This window comes from Panthera tigris, chromosome F2 (genome assembly GCF_018350195.1).
Source record: "Panthera tigris isolate Pti1 chromosome F2, P.tigris_Pti1_mat1.1, whole genome shotgun sequence".
In the NCBI taxonomy this organism is placed as follows: domain Eukaryota; kingdom Metazoa; phylum Chordata; class Mammalia; order Carnivora; family Felidae; genus Panthera; species Panthera tigris.
The window spans coordinates 53,855,959-53,871,151 of record NC_056676.1 but is presented as its reverse complement, the minus strand read 5'-3'; the positions used below and the strand labels follow the sequence as shown (position 1 = coordinate 53,871,151).

At 36.5% G+C, this 15,193-nt stretch overlaps 1 protein-coding gene across 4 annotated transcripts in view; it reads left to right on the top strand.

Moving 5' to 3' along the window:
- Positions 1-15,193, top strand: part of NUDCD1 (NudC domain containing 1) — a 75,397-nt gene that overhangs the window by 3,407 nt on the left and 56,797 nt on the right. For 3 of the 4 annotated variants that reach the window (XM_042973067.1, XM_042973068.1, XM_007075841.2), the window contains exon 2: positions 9,754-9,908. In XM_042973067.1, coding sequence (XP_042829001.1) covers positions 9,754-9,908 — 155 coding nt within the window. Of the gene's footprint in view, positions 1-5,349; positions 5,520-9,753; positions 9,909-15,193 lie in introns of all 4 variants that reach the window. The other variant, XM_042973066.1, reaches the window with a different exon arrangement.

Genomic DNA, 15,193 nt, shown 5'->3' with positions numbered 1-15,193 from the left:
ACAGCTCAGAGCCTGGAGCCTGCTTCTGATTCTGTGTCTCCCTCTCTGTCTGCTCCTTTCCTGCTTGTGCTGTGTCTCTCTCTGTTTCTCAAAAAATATAATAAAATGTTTAAAAAAAAAAAAAAAGAGGATCTGTGGCAGCCGAATTTGGGAGATTGGAGGAATAGAGACAGGGAGACCAGTTTGGAGGCTTTTGCCATAGTTTATGTGAGGGGCTTGCATTAAGAATTACTACCTGGTGGGGTACCTGCATGGCTCAGTGTGTTAAACATCCAACTTCTGCTCAGGTCATGATCTCATGGTTTGTGGATTCGAGCCCCACATCGGGCTCTGTGCTGACAGCTCAGAGCCTGGAGCCTGCTTCAGAATCTGTGTCTCCCTGTTTCTCTGCTCCTGCCCCACTTATGCTCTGTATCTGTCTCTCTCTGAAAAAAAAATGAATAAATATTTAAAAATAAAAAATTACTACCTGAGAATGATGATGAAGAGGTTAATTCTTTTATTTTTTTAAGTTTATTTATTTTGAGAGGGACAGAGAAAGCGTGAGTTGGGGAGGGGCACAGAGAGAGAGAGAGAGAACGAGAGAGAGAGAGAGAGAGAGAGAGAGAGAGAGAGGCAGAGAATCCCAAGCAGGCTCTGCACTGTCAGCACAGAGCCTGCGTGGGGCTCAAACCCATGAAACCTTGAGCGTCGAACCTGAGCCAAAATGATGAGTCAGACGCTTAACCAACTGAGCCACCCAGGTGCCCCGAGATTAGTTTGTTTAAAAATTGTCATTTCTGGAGATGGTGAGGTATGATTGAGGAGCTCCTCTTGGCAACTTGATTTCTTTTATACTACCCAAGGAGTTTACATTATTTCAGCAAAAACATTAGTGGATGGTGTGTGAAGCTTTGCATTTAGAATCTGAGGTTGAAGATGTGCTCTCATCTTGAGGAGTTTTAGTACTGGCTTATTTTTATTTTCTTATTTTAAATAATACTAGCAAATTGTTCTAAAGTTCCCTTTGCTATATAAACAGTACAACTGTCAGTTTGTGTTTTTCTTTTTCTCCCCAAATTTTATTTATTTTGAAAGAGAGAGAGAGCATGAGCAGGGGAGGGGCAGAGAGAGAGAGAGAGAGAGAAAGAGAGGGAGAGAGAGAATCGCAAGCAGGCTCCATGCTGTCAGCACAGAGCCAAACGCAGGCTTGATGAGATGAACCCATGAGATCATGGCCTGAGCTGAGATCAAGAGTCAGGCACTTAAGTGACTGAGCCACCCAGGCGTTCCAGTTTGTGTTTTTCTATGCTAAAGAACAAGCAAAAAGTTTTATAAAGTTTATTTATTTATTTGACAGAGAGCATGAGTGGGGGGAGGGAGAGAGAGAATCCCAAGCAAGCTCTGCGATGCCAGCACAGAGCGCAACTTGGGACTTGAACTCATGAAACGGTGAGATCATGACCTGACCTGAAACCAAGAGTCGGATGCTTAACCGACTGACCACCCAGACACCCCTCTAGGCATCTATTTTATACAGATCTTCCTCTACTTAAAATGGGCACTTCCTGTGCCCTTCTGTTACTAGCACTCTGTTCCTCCACATACCCCTTCAGTCCCTAAGCAACTGCTGGTTCTCTGTTGCTATAAATTAGTGTGCGTTTTCTAGAGTTTTATATACATGGAATTACACAGTATGTATTCTTTTTTGTCTTGTTTCTTTTACTCAGCATAATTACTTTTACCTCGTGCCTGCGTAAGAGAAGGATATTGAAATCTCTGACTACGATTGTAGATTTTTCTTTTTTCTTGCAGTTCTGTTCATTTTTACTTCATATATTTTGAAGCTCTGTTATGTTGCATAAACACTATTGATTATTATGTCCTCACTCCAGCTCTTTTGCTAAATATTACCATAATGTGTGTATTTGTTTCCACCTTTTAACTTTTAACCTTTTGTGTTTTAGTATCTAACATGTATTTCTTACTGGCAGAAATAGTTGAGTCTTGTTTCTTTATTCAGCCTGACAATCTCTACCTTTTCATTATGCTGTTTATATTTGATGTGATTATTGATTTTTTTTTAGTTTGATCTTTCATCTTGCTAGTGGTGTTCTGTTTGTATTATCTACTCTGGGAAAATGGAATTTTCCTTTTTTTTTTCCTTTTGTCCATTTCCATTTTTCTTCCTTCTTTTGGGTTGAGTATTTTCTTTTTTTTTCTTTTCTAAAATTTTTTAAATGTTTATTTCTTTTTGAGAGAGAGAGACAGAACACAAGCAGGAGAGGTGCAGAGAGAGAGACACACACACAGAATCAGAAGCAGGCTCCAGGTTCTGAGCTGTCAGCACAGAGCTGGACGCAGGGCTTGAACTCACCAGCTGTGAGATCATGAGCTGAGCCCAAGTCAGACACTTAACTGACTGAGCCACCCAGGCGCCCCTGGGTTGAGTATTTTCTTAAGAATTCATTGTTATCACATTTCTTGGTTTACTAGCTATCGCTCTTTGTATTTTACTAGTTGCTTTAGAGTTAATGGTATACATCTTTAAAGATTTTTTTTAATGTTTATTTATTTTTGAGAGATAGAATGCAAGTCAGGGAGGAGCAAAGAGAAGGAGAGACAGAGAGTCTCAAGCAGGCTCTGTGCTGCCAGTGCAGAGCCCAATGTGGGGCTCAAACTCATGAGTCATGAGATCAGCACCTGAGTGGAAACCAAGAGTCAGATGCTTAACTGACTAAGCCATCCAGGTGCCCCAATATAATACATCTTTAATTTACTGCATGGTATGTTCAAATGATGTTGCACTTTGCTCATAATATAAGACCCTAAAATAGTATACTTCTGTTTCTTTCCTCCTGGCCTTTATGCTATTGAATTTGTATTTTCAAAAGACATTTTTGCCATATGTAGGATTCTAGGTTTATACCTTTTCTTCTTTCAGTACATTTGACCCTTGAATAATGTAGGTTTGAAATATGCAGGCCCATTTATATGTGGACTTTTTTCAGTAAATATAGTGGAGGACTGTAACTGTGTTTTCCTTATGATTTTCTTAATAGTATTTTGTTTTTTCTAGTTTATTTTAAGACCACAGTATATACTGCATATACAGAATATGTGTTAACTGTGCTATTGGTAAGATTTCTGGTCAACAGAAGGCTATTAGTAGTTAAGTTTACAGGGAGTCAAAAAGTTATATGTGGATTTTCGAGGTGCTAGGGTCAGTGTCCCTTACCCGTGTCATTCAAAAGTCAAATGTACTTTAAAGATGTTGCCCCACTCTCTTCTAGCTTTTATTGGTTCTGATGAGAAAGCCGGTGTTTTCCCATCTTTATTCTTTTATACATGACATGTGTTTTTTCTCTTTTGCATTGCTTTTGAGCAGTTTGATTACGTTACCTTGCTGTGGTTTTTTTTCTTCATGAATGTTGTGCTTTTGAGTTTGTTGGTCTGTCTAGATCTGTGGGTTTATAGTTTTCAAGTTTGTAAAATGTCCAGCCATTATTTTTTTTTTCGTTTTCTTTTCTTCCTCTTCTTTATTTTAAGGAATCCAGTTGCCCATTTGTATCTTTTATTTTTATTTTTTTGAAATTTATTTTAGAGAGAGAGAGAGAGAGAACACAGAGAAGGGGCATAGAGGGGGGAGAGAGAATCTCAAGCAAGCTCTGGGCTAACAGCACAGAGCCTGACACAGGGCTTGATCCCATGGACTGTGACATCCTGACTGAGCTGAGATTGAGAGTCAGACATTTAACCGACTAAGCCACCCACACACCCCCAGTTGCCCATTTTTAGATTGCTGGAAATTGACCCCAGGTTATCAGTGCTCTTGATTTTTGTGTGTTTTTTGCATTCTTTTTTTTCCTCTACTTTATTTTGGATAATTTATATTTTCATGCCTTTAGCTTCACTGTTGTTTTGCAGTGTCTGATTTGTTGTTATTCCCATCATGTGTATTTTTCATCATAGATGTTGTAGTTTTCATCTTTTACATTTTTCACGTCTGTTTTTAATGTATGGAATGTACATTTTACATCTTTTTTGTCTTTGTTGTTTTGGACAATGGAATGTACTTTAATATAATAACTCAGTGTTCTATTCTGCTAATTATAACTTATGTATCAGTTATGTTGAGCTTCTGTTGATTGATTATTCTCTTCATTGTGGTTTGTTTTTTTTTTTTTTCCTCTTTGCCGAGTAACATTTGGACACTAGAAATTGTGAATTTTACCTTGTTGGCTGGAGAATAGATTTATATTCTTCTAAATCTTCTTGAACTTGATTCTGGGTTACAGTTGAGTTACTGGAAACATTAATTTCATTTAGTCTTTTTTTTTAATTTTTTTTTTTTTTAAGGTTTTATTTATTTTTGAGACAGAGAGAGACAGAGCATGAATGGGGGAGGGGCAGAGAGAGAGGGAGACACAGAATCGGAAGCAGGCTCCAGGCTCTGAGCCATCAGCCCAGAGCCCAACGCGGGGCTCGAACTCATGGACCGCGAGATCGTGACCTGAGCTGAAGTCGGAGGCTTAACCGACTGAGCCACCCAGGTGCCCCTCATTTAGTCTTTTTAATGATTTGTTACACTGGTCTGGAGCAATGCTCAGTCAAGGGCTAATTATTCCCCACTACTGAGACAGTACTTTTCTGTGTATTCTACCCATTATCCCGTGAATTAGGTGTTTTCTCCATTCTACCTGTTGGTAACAGTCACAGTTCTGAGCCTTGTGTGAGTGCCCAAAACTTCTCTCTAATTCTAGAAGAGGTAGAAGAGAATGGAATAATAAGCAACCATGTGAGAATTAACCTTGGACAGCAGAAGAGAAATAGGAAAATCACACTTTTCTTTCTTCATATGTACCATATAAAAAGTATGGTATTTGTTTAGAATACCATTTACATGTTTAAAGTTAAGCTTGTTACTAATTTCATAGGACAAGTATTATTGATTTTCATTACAGATGAGGAGATGGGGTGGAAAGGCTAGTAACTTAATAAAGCCACTTGACACTGGCAAATCAGACTCCAAAGCTCATGCCTTTTCTAATGATCTATGGGCTATTTCTTCAGGGGAGGGAGAATAGAAGCCGGTGAAGATTTAGGCTATAGTTGGACTAAAGGAAGAAAAGAGCTATGTCACCGTTGGATTTATGTAGAGTTTACTGTAAAATTGATATCTGCTCTTAGGGTGGAAAATATGGGGAAGAGTGGTAGATGACTGTGTTAATTTTTGCAGAAACATTGTATAAAATAGGTTAGTGGGAACAATGCTCTGAATTCTATTTCTGCTGTGTTCCATAAATCTTGCTTCAGAATTCATGATACAGACTTGCACAGTAGTTACAGTTTTAGTTTTGCTCTCTACAGTTTCAGTTACCCATGTCAACTGCAGTGTAGAAGCAGAGACGATCCTCCTTCTGACATACTGTCAGAAGATCAGCAGTAGCCTAACACTATATCACAGTGCCTGTGTCATTCACATCACTTCATCTGATCATACAGGCATGTTATCATCTCAAGTCATCACAAGAAGAAGGGTGAGTACAGTACAATAAGATATTTTGAGAGAGAGACCACATTCATGTAGCTTTTATGATAGTATATTGTTACAACTGCTTTATTTTATTATTAGTTATTAATTTCTGACTAGGCCTAATTTACAAATTAAACTTTATTATTCGTATGTATGTATAGGAAAAAACAATATATATAGGGATCAGTATCTGATTTTAAGCATCCACTGGGGATCTTAGGACATATGCCTTGCAGATAAGGGGAGTGGGCTGGGGGGCTACGGTACTCTTTTTTTTTTTTTTTTTTTTTTTGCATTTTTATCTTTTTTTATACACAAATAGCAAACTCAGTAAGTAACTTGGCCAGAAGACTTAATTCATTGGGTATGATTAAAAGATAAATAATCTAAGAAGTGACCTCCGTAAGTTAACATTTAATGTTCTTTGCCTTTACCCCTGCTTTTTTAAAAGTACTATACTTTGCTTCTATCGGTATTAGAATGAATCATATTTAATTGGGTCAAAAGAGTTGAATATTGGCAATTTCATGTGGTTCAATGTAGTAGTGTATTTTGAAAGGACAAGAAGCAGTAATTGTAACCATTGTTAACGCCATTACAAGGATCATGTCTGGTTTATACTTACTAGTGTTATATCCACTGCCAAGCACAGTACACATAGTAGATACTCAATACATAATTTATGAATGAGAAATACAGGTTTTTGAGGTTTCATACAGGTTTTGTAAGAAATTTAGGTAAAGATGGGGCCCCTGGGTGGCTCAGTCGATTGGGTGCCTGACTTCGGCTCAGGTCATGATCTCGCAGTCTGTGAGTTCAAGCCCCACGTTGGGCTCTATGCTGACAGCTCAGATCCTGGAGCCTGCTTCAGACTCTGTCCCTCTCTCTCTGCCCCTCCCCCGCTCTCACTGTGTGTCTCAAAAATAAAATAAAAACATTAAAAAAAAGAAATTTAGGTAAAGATTAAGGGAAATTTTCTTCTTGTCAGGCCCTAAGTTCTTTTTAAAAGACTGAAAGAGAAGGAATTTTTAGCAAAGCTCTTTTATTTCTAATGCAAGATAATAATAAATAATAAAATTTTTACTACTCTGGCCTCTTAGCCTTCTGTTAAAGAGGTTCCCCTTCTTCCACTATTTCCATGAACCCAGCAGAGATTTAATACTCCTTGCTTTCCCCCTCCTTTCTTGGGAGGCTTTCCACTGCTTTTGCCTTTCAATTACTCTGCCTCTCCTTTTATAAACTCAAGGTGGTTGACATGAAAAATGCAATGATAACTTCACCTTTCTCATTTGAGGCCAGAGATGCAGCTTTTTTCTATATACTAACAGCTTTTACAAACTATTAAGTATGTAATATGCCCAATCCTCATTTCTGTGTCCAAATAACTTACATAAATTATCTTGTCAGAATGCAACAACAAAAGACTTAGACTATATCATAGTCATCTAATAATAGTTTTCCAGATCCTTATGTTCACAGATGAGAGGTTGTAATAAGGCAGAGGGCTAAGAAGCCTCTTGTTTGGGATTGCCCGGGGGCTTTGGCACAAATATGAAGTAAATGTATTTGTCGTGTCATTGTCTAGTATTATTGCTTTGGGCCATTATTTTACCATGTACATTTCTTGCAGTATTGAGTTTCATCCACACAGTGGTGCTAGAAAACCAAGAATTGGTGATTGTTTCCCTCCTAATCAGTGGAATATGTACTTCTAACTGTTCCTTATAAAATAAATACTTCCTTGAATCATATAATAGCAATTTCCTCAACCTTCATCAAATCCATAACTAAATTTATAATGATTTTATGGCATAAACCTTGAAAATAAAACACCCGGGGCACCTGGTGGTTTGGTCAGTTAAGCATCCGACTTCCTCTCAGGTCATGAACTCTCAGTTTTTAAGTTCGAGCCCCGTGTTGAGCTCTAAGCTGACAGCTCAGAGCCTGGAACCTGCTTCAGATTCTGTGTCTCCCTCTCTCTCTCTTCCCTTCCCCCACTCATGCTCTGTCTCTGTCTCAAAAATAAATAAACTTTAAAAAAAATTGAAGAAAAAAACCCAAGTTATTTTATCAGCAGAATGGGTTTATTTGGGATTATTAGAGAATTGTAATTCGGGACATGCAAACTTTGGCAAAACCATCAGCAAGTCCAGCAAACAAAGGAGAAGAATGTTATTTTATGGAGAAGGAGGAGGAAGTTGGGAAGAATTGTTTTGAATAAAAGAAAGTCATTGGAGAACAGCAAAACTACAGGGTAATGTTGATTTCTCATTAGCTATGTTACAGGAGTAGTCCCGCTTCTTGTAGGAGATGCAGTGTATATCTTTTCCCTGTTGGGGCCTGTAATTGAAGATTCTTCTATTGAATATTCTTCTGTTGTGGTCTGCAATTGCCAGTTCTTCCTGTAACTGATGTTGAGTGGTGGGGGTTCCCCCTTCTGGCCTCCCTTCTTTCTGTACTTCTAGTGAGATTTCCCTTTATTAATATTCACAGTGGATTTTACCTTGCTTTGCTTTCGTCTGTGTTACATATTGTACTTATAAGTAATCTTTTATAAATTTGAATCTAAACTTTACTCTTCTGCTTAAAAACTCTTAAATGAATTACATTAAGTTTACCGATAAAGACAAGGTCTTTCATGATCCAATTCCTTCCTAGTTCCCTAGCTGTTTATCTGTAGCCTTTTCTTGTACAGTTCTCCATGGTGCTTTGTAGTTAGCCATCTTTTGTTTCTTTGAACACAAATTTTTCCTCCTGCTTTTGTCTGCTTTTCCTTCTGCCTATGATAAGTAGGGGTGTGTGTGTGTGTGTGTGTGTGTGTGTGTGTGTGTGTGTAGATATATTTCTTCATAAGTTAACTTTACCTTATATCCTTTCTAGCGTGGGTCATATTTCTGAAAGCTTTCATTAATTCGCCTCCTCCACAGATCAGTGTCCAGTGTTATGGTACCCAGTAACTTTTTCTTCCAAACATTTATTGCAGTTTCATTATATATTTACTTATGAATTATTTGACTAATGTCCATTTCCTTACTGAATCATGAGTGCTGAAGAGGTAGATTCTGTGCTCTTTGCTCATCATTGTGTCATTGGTGCCTATTGAATTATTGCTGAATGAATCAGAGAATAAATATAAGTCGGCCAGGCCTCAAAGCAGGTAATAGAAGTAGGAACAGATGAACATTATGGAAAAAAAAAGAAAACACTTGAAATTAGAATACAGTAAGTTGAGTTTTATATTAAGGTAAGGTATTGGCCCAGCATAGTTTACTTTTATATTTTCTGTCAGAGCAGAAATTAATTCTACGTCATGGGCAGCCCTGAGTGGTAAGGGTTCCTATCTGCATGTGAAGGAAGGTAGAGTGAGATTACATTTAGCCGAATAAAATTATGGAAATAGTAAAGAGAGTGGATCTTAAAAGTTCTCATCACTAGAAAAAAATAACTAGGTGACGGATGATGTGTTAAGTAAACTTACTATGCTAATCATTTCACAATATGTTCGTATATAAAGTATATTATGTTATACACTTTAAACTTACACAGTGTAATATGCCAATTATATCACAATAAAGGTGGAGAAAAGTAAAATAAAGTTATGGAAATCGCTTAATGCCCAGTGCAAAACACTGTTCTTCAGGAAGCCTCGTTTCTAGTCCAGGTAGAATATTTTGTTCTGTACTCTTGGGAAAAATTTGATAAAACATTGGAGAAATCACCATTTGTTCTTACATTTATTTCCATAATTATGAAACAAAATAATGAAAACATTCTCTATTTCTTAATGTGTGGTAAAAAAAAATTAATGAGATATAGAGATGAAAGAAATGAGATATAGAGATATAGAGGTGAAAGCATTTTAAAAACTGTAAAAACTCTACATAAAATGGACTTAATATTTGCCCCAGAGACAGGAAATCCTCCAATTTTAGAATTTCCCCATTCTTTTTATTCATAATTATAAGGAAGAGGTGCCTAAAAGAAAAGATGTTATGGCATGAAAAACCCTATCTCTTATGGCCACTGTCAGGGATCATGCCAGTTTGATTCACTGTTTATCCTCTACACACAGTGCCTAGTGGGTGTCTAAAAATTGTTTTAGAATAAATAATATAGTGAATTTGTTCTTAAAGCCTTTGTGATTAGCATTCTGTGATTTCTTCACCTTGTGAGCATTCTGCAGAAAGAAATAATCAAAAGTGAAACCTGTATTTATGTTTATTCTTCTTGTATTTCAGCTGTGGCAGAAGTAAAACTTCGAGATGATCAATATACACTGGAACACATGCATGCTTTTGGAATGTATAATTACCTACACAGTGATTCATGGTATCAAGACAGCGTCTACTACATTGATAATCTTGGAAGAGTTATGAATTTAACAGTGATGCTGGTAAGAAAAATACCTGTAATAAGAGGATTTTCCAATAAATCTGATTCTTAATTTTCATTTTTAATCTGATGTCCAGGGGCACCTGGGTGGCTCAGTTGGTTAAGCGTCCGACTTTGGCTCAGGTCAGCTCAGAGCCTGGAGCCTGCTTCTGATTCTGTCTCTCTCTCTCTCTCTCTCTCTCTCTCTCTCTCTCTCTTTCGCCCCTCCCTTGCCCCTCCCTTGCTAGCACTGTCTCTCTCTGTCTCTCAAAAATAAACAAATATAAAAAAAAAAAAAATCTGATATCCAGAGAATTGAGGTACACATATCTTTAATCTATGGAATCCTATTGTTAATCTATATAAAGCTCTGTTCTGTTTAATTCAATTTTAATTTTTCCCTTTGTTCTTATCACTTATTATTCCCCTCCACACCCACCAATGAGCAACAATTCTAATGGATTTTATAAATCAATATTAATGTAACTGTTCATGTCTGCTTTTTCTAATGTGAAGTATTAACTCTGACTATGACAGTGAATTTGTTTATTTTTTCTTTTAATTCTTGCTTTATGTATTTTTAATCATGCTAATTGAGGCACAAACATTTTGTCTGCTATGGATTTGTCCTTTTAGCATTATGAAATGCCCTTTTTATCTCTAGACTCTGGGAATGATTTTTGTTTGTCTTGAAATCTTCCAATATTAATATAGTGTGATAGCTTTTTTTATTAGTAGTATTCATCTTTTTCTGTCTTTTTTCTTTCACTTTATCAGTGTTGTTGTTTTTAGTCTGATGCCTTAGACCACTCAACCATCCTAACATGACAGTGTTGTTATTTTTAAAATGTGTCTCTTATAAACAACATATAGTTGGGTCTTGTTTTGTATCTAGCATGACAATCTGTCCTTTAAATGAAGGGCTTAGGACATTTATATTTAATGTAATTACTGATATGGTTGGGTTTATGTTACCATTTTCCTGTCTTTTCAGTTTGTCCCATCTGTTCTTTGTTCTTTATCCCTTTGTTCCTACCTGTTTTAGAATTAGTCAAATTTTCTTAAAATTCCATTTAATTTTCTCTTGGCTTTTTATCTAAACCTGTTTGTACTATTATTTTTTTTTTAATGGTTAATGTAGAGATTGTAGTATTCATCCTTAAATGGTAATAGTCTGCCTCTAACACTAAAACTTTATGGTAGTAATTCCTTCTATTTCCCTTTTACCCTTCAAGCTATTTTTGTCCTATATTTTACTTCATATGTTGTAAATTCCACAATAGATTGTTAATGTATTTGCTTTAAATGGTCAGTAGAATGATAATAGCTTCCTAACTGCTCTCTGCTCTTTCTAGCACACCTCTACATTGCATCTACAGAATCATGGATTGAATTTTTTTTTATTCCACATGTAAGATTAATAGGTTATTTGTCTTTTCTGACTTATGTCACTTAGCAAGATGCCCTTAAGGACCATCCATATTGTCGCCAAGGGCAAGTTTCATTCCTTTTTATGGCTAAATAAAATATTCCACTTTTTATATAATGACACATTTCCTTTACCCATTCATCTATTGATGGACACTTAGGTTTTTTGTTTGTTTGTTTTTTGACTATTGTAAATAATGCTGCAGTGAACATAAGGATACCTGTATCTTTTCAAGTTAGTGTTTTTATTTTCTTGGGATAAATATCCAGAAGTGGAATCACTGGGTCATAGGGTAGTTCTATTTTTACTTTTTGAGAAACCTTCATACTGTTTTCCATAGTGGCTGCACCAGTTTACATTCCCACCAGCAGGACATGAGAATTTCCTTTTCTCCACATCTTTTCCAACACTTGTTACTTCTTGTCTTTTTGATAATAACCATTCTGGTAGGTATGCAGTGGTAATCTCATTGTGGTTTTGATCTGCATTTCTCTGATGATGAGTGATATCGAGCAAGTTTTCATATAGTTGTTGGCTGTCTCTAGGTCTTCTTTGGAAAAATGCTCAGATGCTCTGCCCATTTTTTAAGCATGTTTATTTATTTATTTTGAGAGAGAGCAGAGCAGGGGAGGGGCAGAGAGAAAATCCAAAGCAGACTCTGTGCTGTCAACGCAGAGCCTGATGCGGGGTTCAAACTCACGAACTGGGAGATCATGACCTGAGCTGAAATCCAGAGTTGGACGCTTAACCGACTGAGCCACCCAGGCACCACTCCCATTTTTTAATCAGATTTTTTGTGGGTTTTTTTTGGGGGGGAGGGTGGGTTGCTATTGTATAAGTTCTTTATATATTTTGATACCCTATGATTTGCAAATATTTTCTCTCATTCCCTAGGTTGACTTTTCATTTTGTTGATCATTTCCTTTGCTTTGCAGAAGCTGTTTAGTTTGATGTAGTTCCACTCATTTATTTTTGTTTTTGTTGCCTTTGCTTTTGGTGTCAGATTCAAAAAATCATTGCTAAGACCAATGTCAAGGAGTTTACCACTTATGTTCTCTTTTGGGAGTTTTATGGCTTCAGGTTACATTCAAGTCTTTAATCCAGTTTATTTTTGTGTATGATATAGGGGTCCAGTTTCATTCTTTTGCATGTGGCTGTCCGGTTTTTTGAAGACCATTTATTGAAAAGGCTGTCTTTTCCCTAATGTATACTCTTGGCTCTTTCATTGTAAATTAATTGATCATATATGTGTGATTTTATTGCTGGACTCTGTTCTGTCTCATTGACCTCCACTTCCATACTGTTTTGATGATTGTAGCTTTGTAAAGTATTTTGAAATCAGGAAGCATGATGCCTCCAGCTTTGTTCCTTCTTTCTCAAGATTGCTTTAGTTTTTTGAGGTCTTTTGTAGTTCCATACAAATTTGAGGATTGTTGTATTTCTGTGAAAAATGCCATTGGAGTTTTAATTGGGATTGCATTGAATCTGTAGATTGCTTTGGGTAGTATAGACATTTTAACAATATTGATTCTTCCAATCCATGAGAATGGAATATGTTTCCATTTATTTGTGTTTTCTTGTAAATTCTTTTTATTAGAGTCCGGTGTGTCCTTCCAGAGGTAGTTTGTTTTTTCTGTATGTCTGTTTTTTATTTTTTTTAGCAAGTGTAAACACAAAGTGATCTATTTTTAAAATACAAACTCCTCATTGGTATATACAGTTTATTGTGCTCTTCTCTCCAACCTTGTGTTTTGCCATTTTGTACACTAGTCTCTAGCAATACCAACTCTTGCAGTTACTGAGACATGCCCTGTATCCTGTTGTCCTCTGCTCATTTTTCATGTGATTAACTCTACCTGGAACATTTTTTCTTAGTTCTTGCCAGGTTGCTTCCCGGTCTTTACTTAAGACCTAGCAAACCATCTCTTCTATTAAGCTTTCCCTGACATCCTCACTTTGCTCCTCTGGGAATATTCAAACCATTGGCTCTCAGATCTATGTGGACTTTTAATTCCTTCTAGGCCAGAAGTTTGCAAGACTTTTTCTGCATAGGGCCAAATAATAAATATTGTACAGTTTGTAGGTTAGACAGTCTTATGTCACAACTGCTCGGTTTTGGTGTGGTAGTGTGAGAACAGCGTTAGACGATATGTAAATGAATGAATGTGACTGCATTCCAAGCTCATTGACTGTAGTTTGCCAACCCTTGGTCTAGGCCCTGGGTTTTTCTTATTTTTCTATAATCCTGCCATCAAGCAGAAGATTTGGTCAGTATGTTTGTTGAAATAACAACTGTTTAAAGCTTGTTCTTATCCTTTGTAGTTGTCTTTTCATTCTTGATAGGATCTTCCTCTTCTTATTTCTTCTCTGGGTTCAGGTATGAGTCTTTGGTTTATTGAGATAAATAACTTTACTGAATAATAAATATTTACTTCTATATTATATATACTTAGTTATATATTTTTATTATACGTATAAATATCTATTATATGTTACAAATATATACTTTATATATATTCCTCAGCAAACATTTATTGAATGCTATTATGCTTAGTAGCCACATACACAAATAAATTGATAACATGTAACAGTGGAAGTAGGGATAAGATGCAGACCTAGTACAGAGGAGGAAATGATAAATGTTGAGAGATGAAGTGTTCCAAGAAGTTTCAGAGGAGTTGTCACTTTAACAGAATTTTGAAGGATCAGTTAATTTGCCATGCAGATTGAGGCAGCTGTGTCTGCACATGACTTAAAAGGCACATTCAGCAAACTTCCACAGGCACATGTGTGCACTACAGGCACTCTAGATTGGTTTGCTAAAACACAGTGTATGTATGGAAGGACCAAAATAGTATGTATGCAGGCTTTGGTTGGAGATGAGGATGGCAAGGTGAGCAGAAGCCAGGGTGTGAAGGGAGGGAGGAACAGTCATGTGTTAAGCCAAGAGAAATATTAAAAAGATAATTGATTCTTTGATTCATTTTTGTACTATGCTTGGCTGGGAGAGGATATGGTAGGGTCACAGTTTTGGGCCAGAAGCTTGGTTTTATCAGTTTACTTGTTGATAATTGTGATTTGGGATACTAATTTCCAATTTAAATCACAAGATTGATTGGAAATGTGGAAAGAAAGTTTAATGGTAGCATTTGAAATACTATAAGCAGTGTGGACTGGTCAATATAGTTTTCTTCTCCCATTGGAAAGTTTTCAAAGGAAATCAAATACTGTAAATTAAAAAAAATTTATTAAAAAATTTTTTTTGGTGTTTATTTACTTTTGAGAGAAAGTGCACATGCGCACAAGTGGGGGAGGGGCAGAGAGAGAGTGAGAGTGAGAGAGAGAGAGAGAGAAAGAGAAAGAGAGAGAGAATCCAAAGTAGGCTTCAGGCTCTGAGCTGTCAGCACAGAGCCCAATGTGGGACTCAAACCCAGGAACTGTGAGATCATGACCTGAGCAGAAGTTGGATACTCAACCAACTGAGCCACCAGGAACCCCTCAAATACTGTAATTTTAATAAGAGTGCTTATTTGACATGGAATCTGGACAAAGACTAATATGTCTTTGATCCCTTTTCCTGACCTATTTGCTAGCTTCTGTGGACATATTAGAATAACTAGTTACAATTCCTTATTTAGTTTAGTTTCTCTACTTATAGGCTCATTAAAAATAAAAACACTGTATACATACACACTCTATATACACTATGTACTAGGATAGTCTGTACATATGAGCCAAATGCCTGACATACATGTGCAGTGTATTATTACCTACACATGATTATACATGCCCATACTCTACATATGCATAACTTGTATTTTATTGTGTCTTTTAACTTTAAGGGCTTTTATATTTTTTAGATTCTGTTGTGTTTTGTT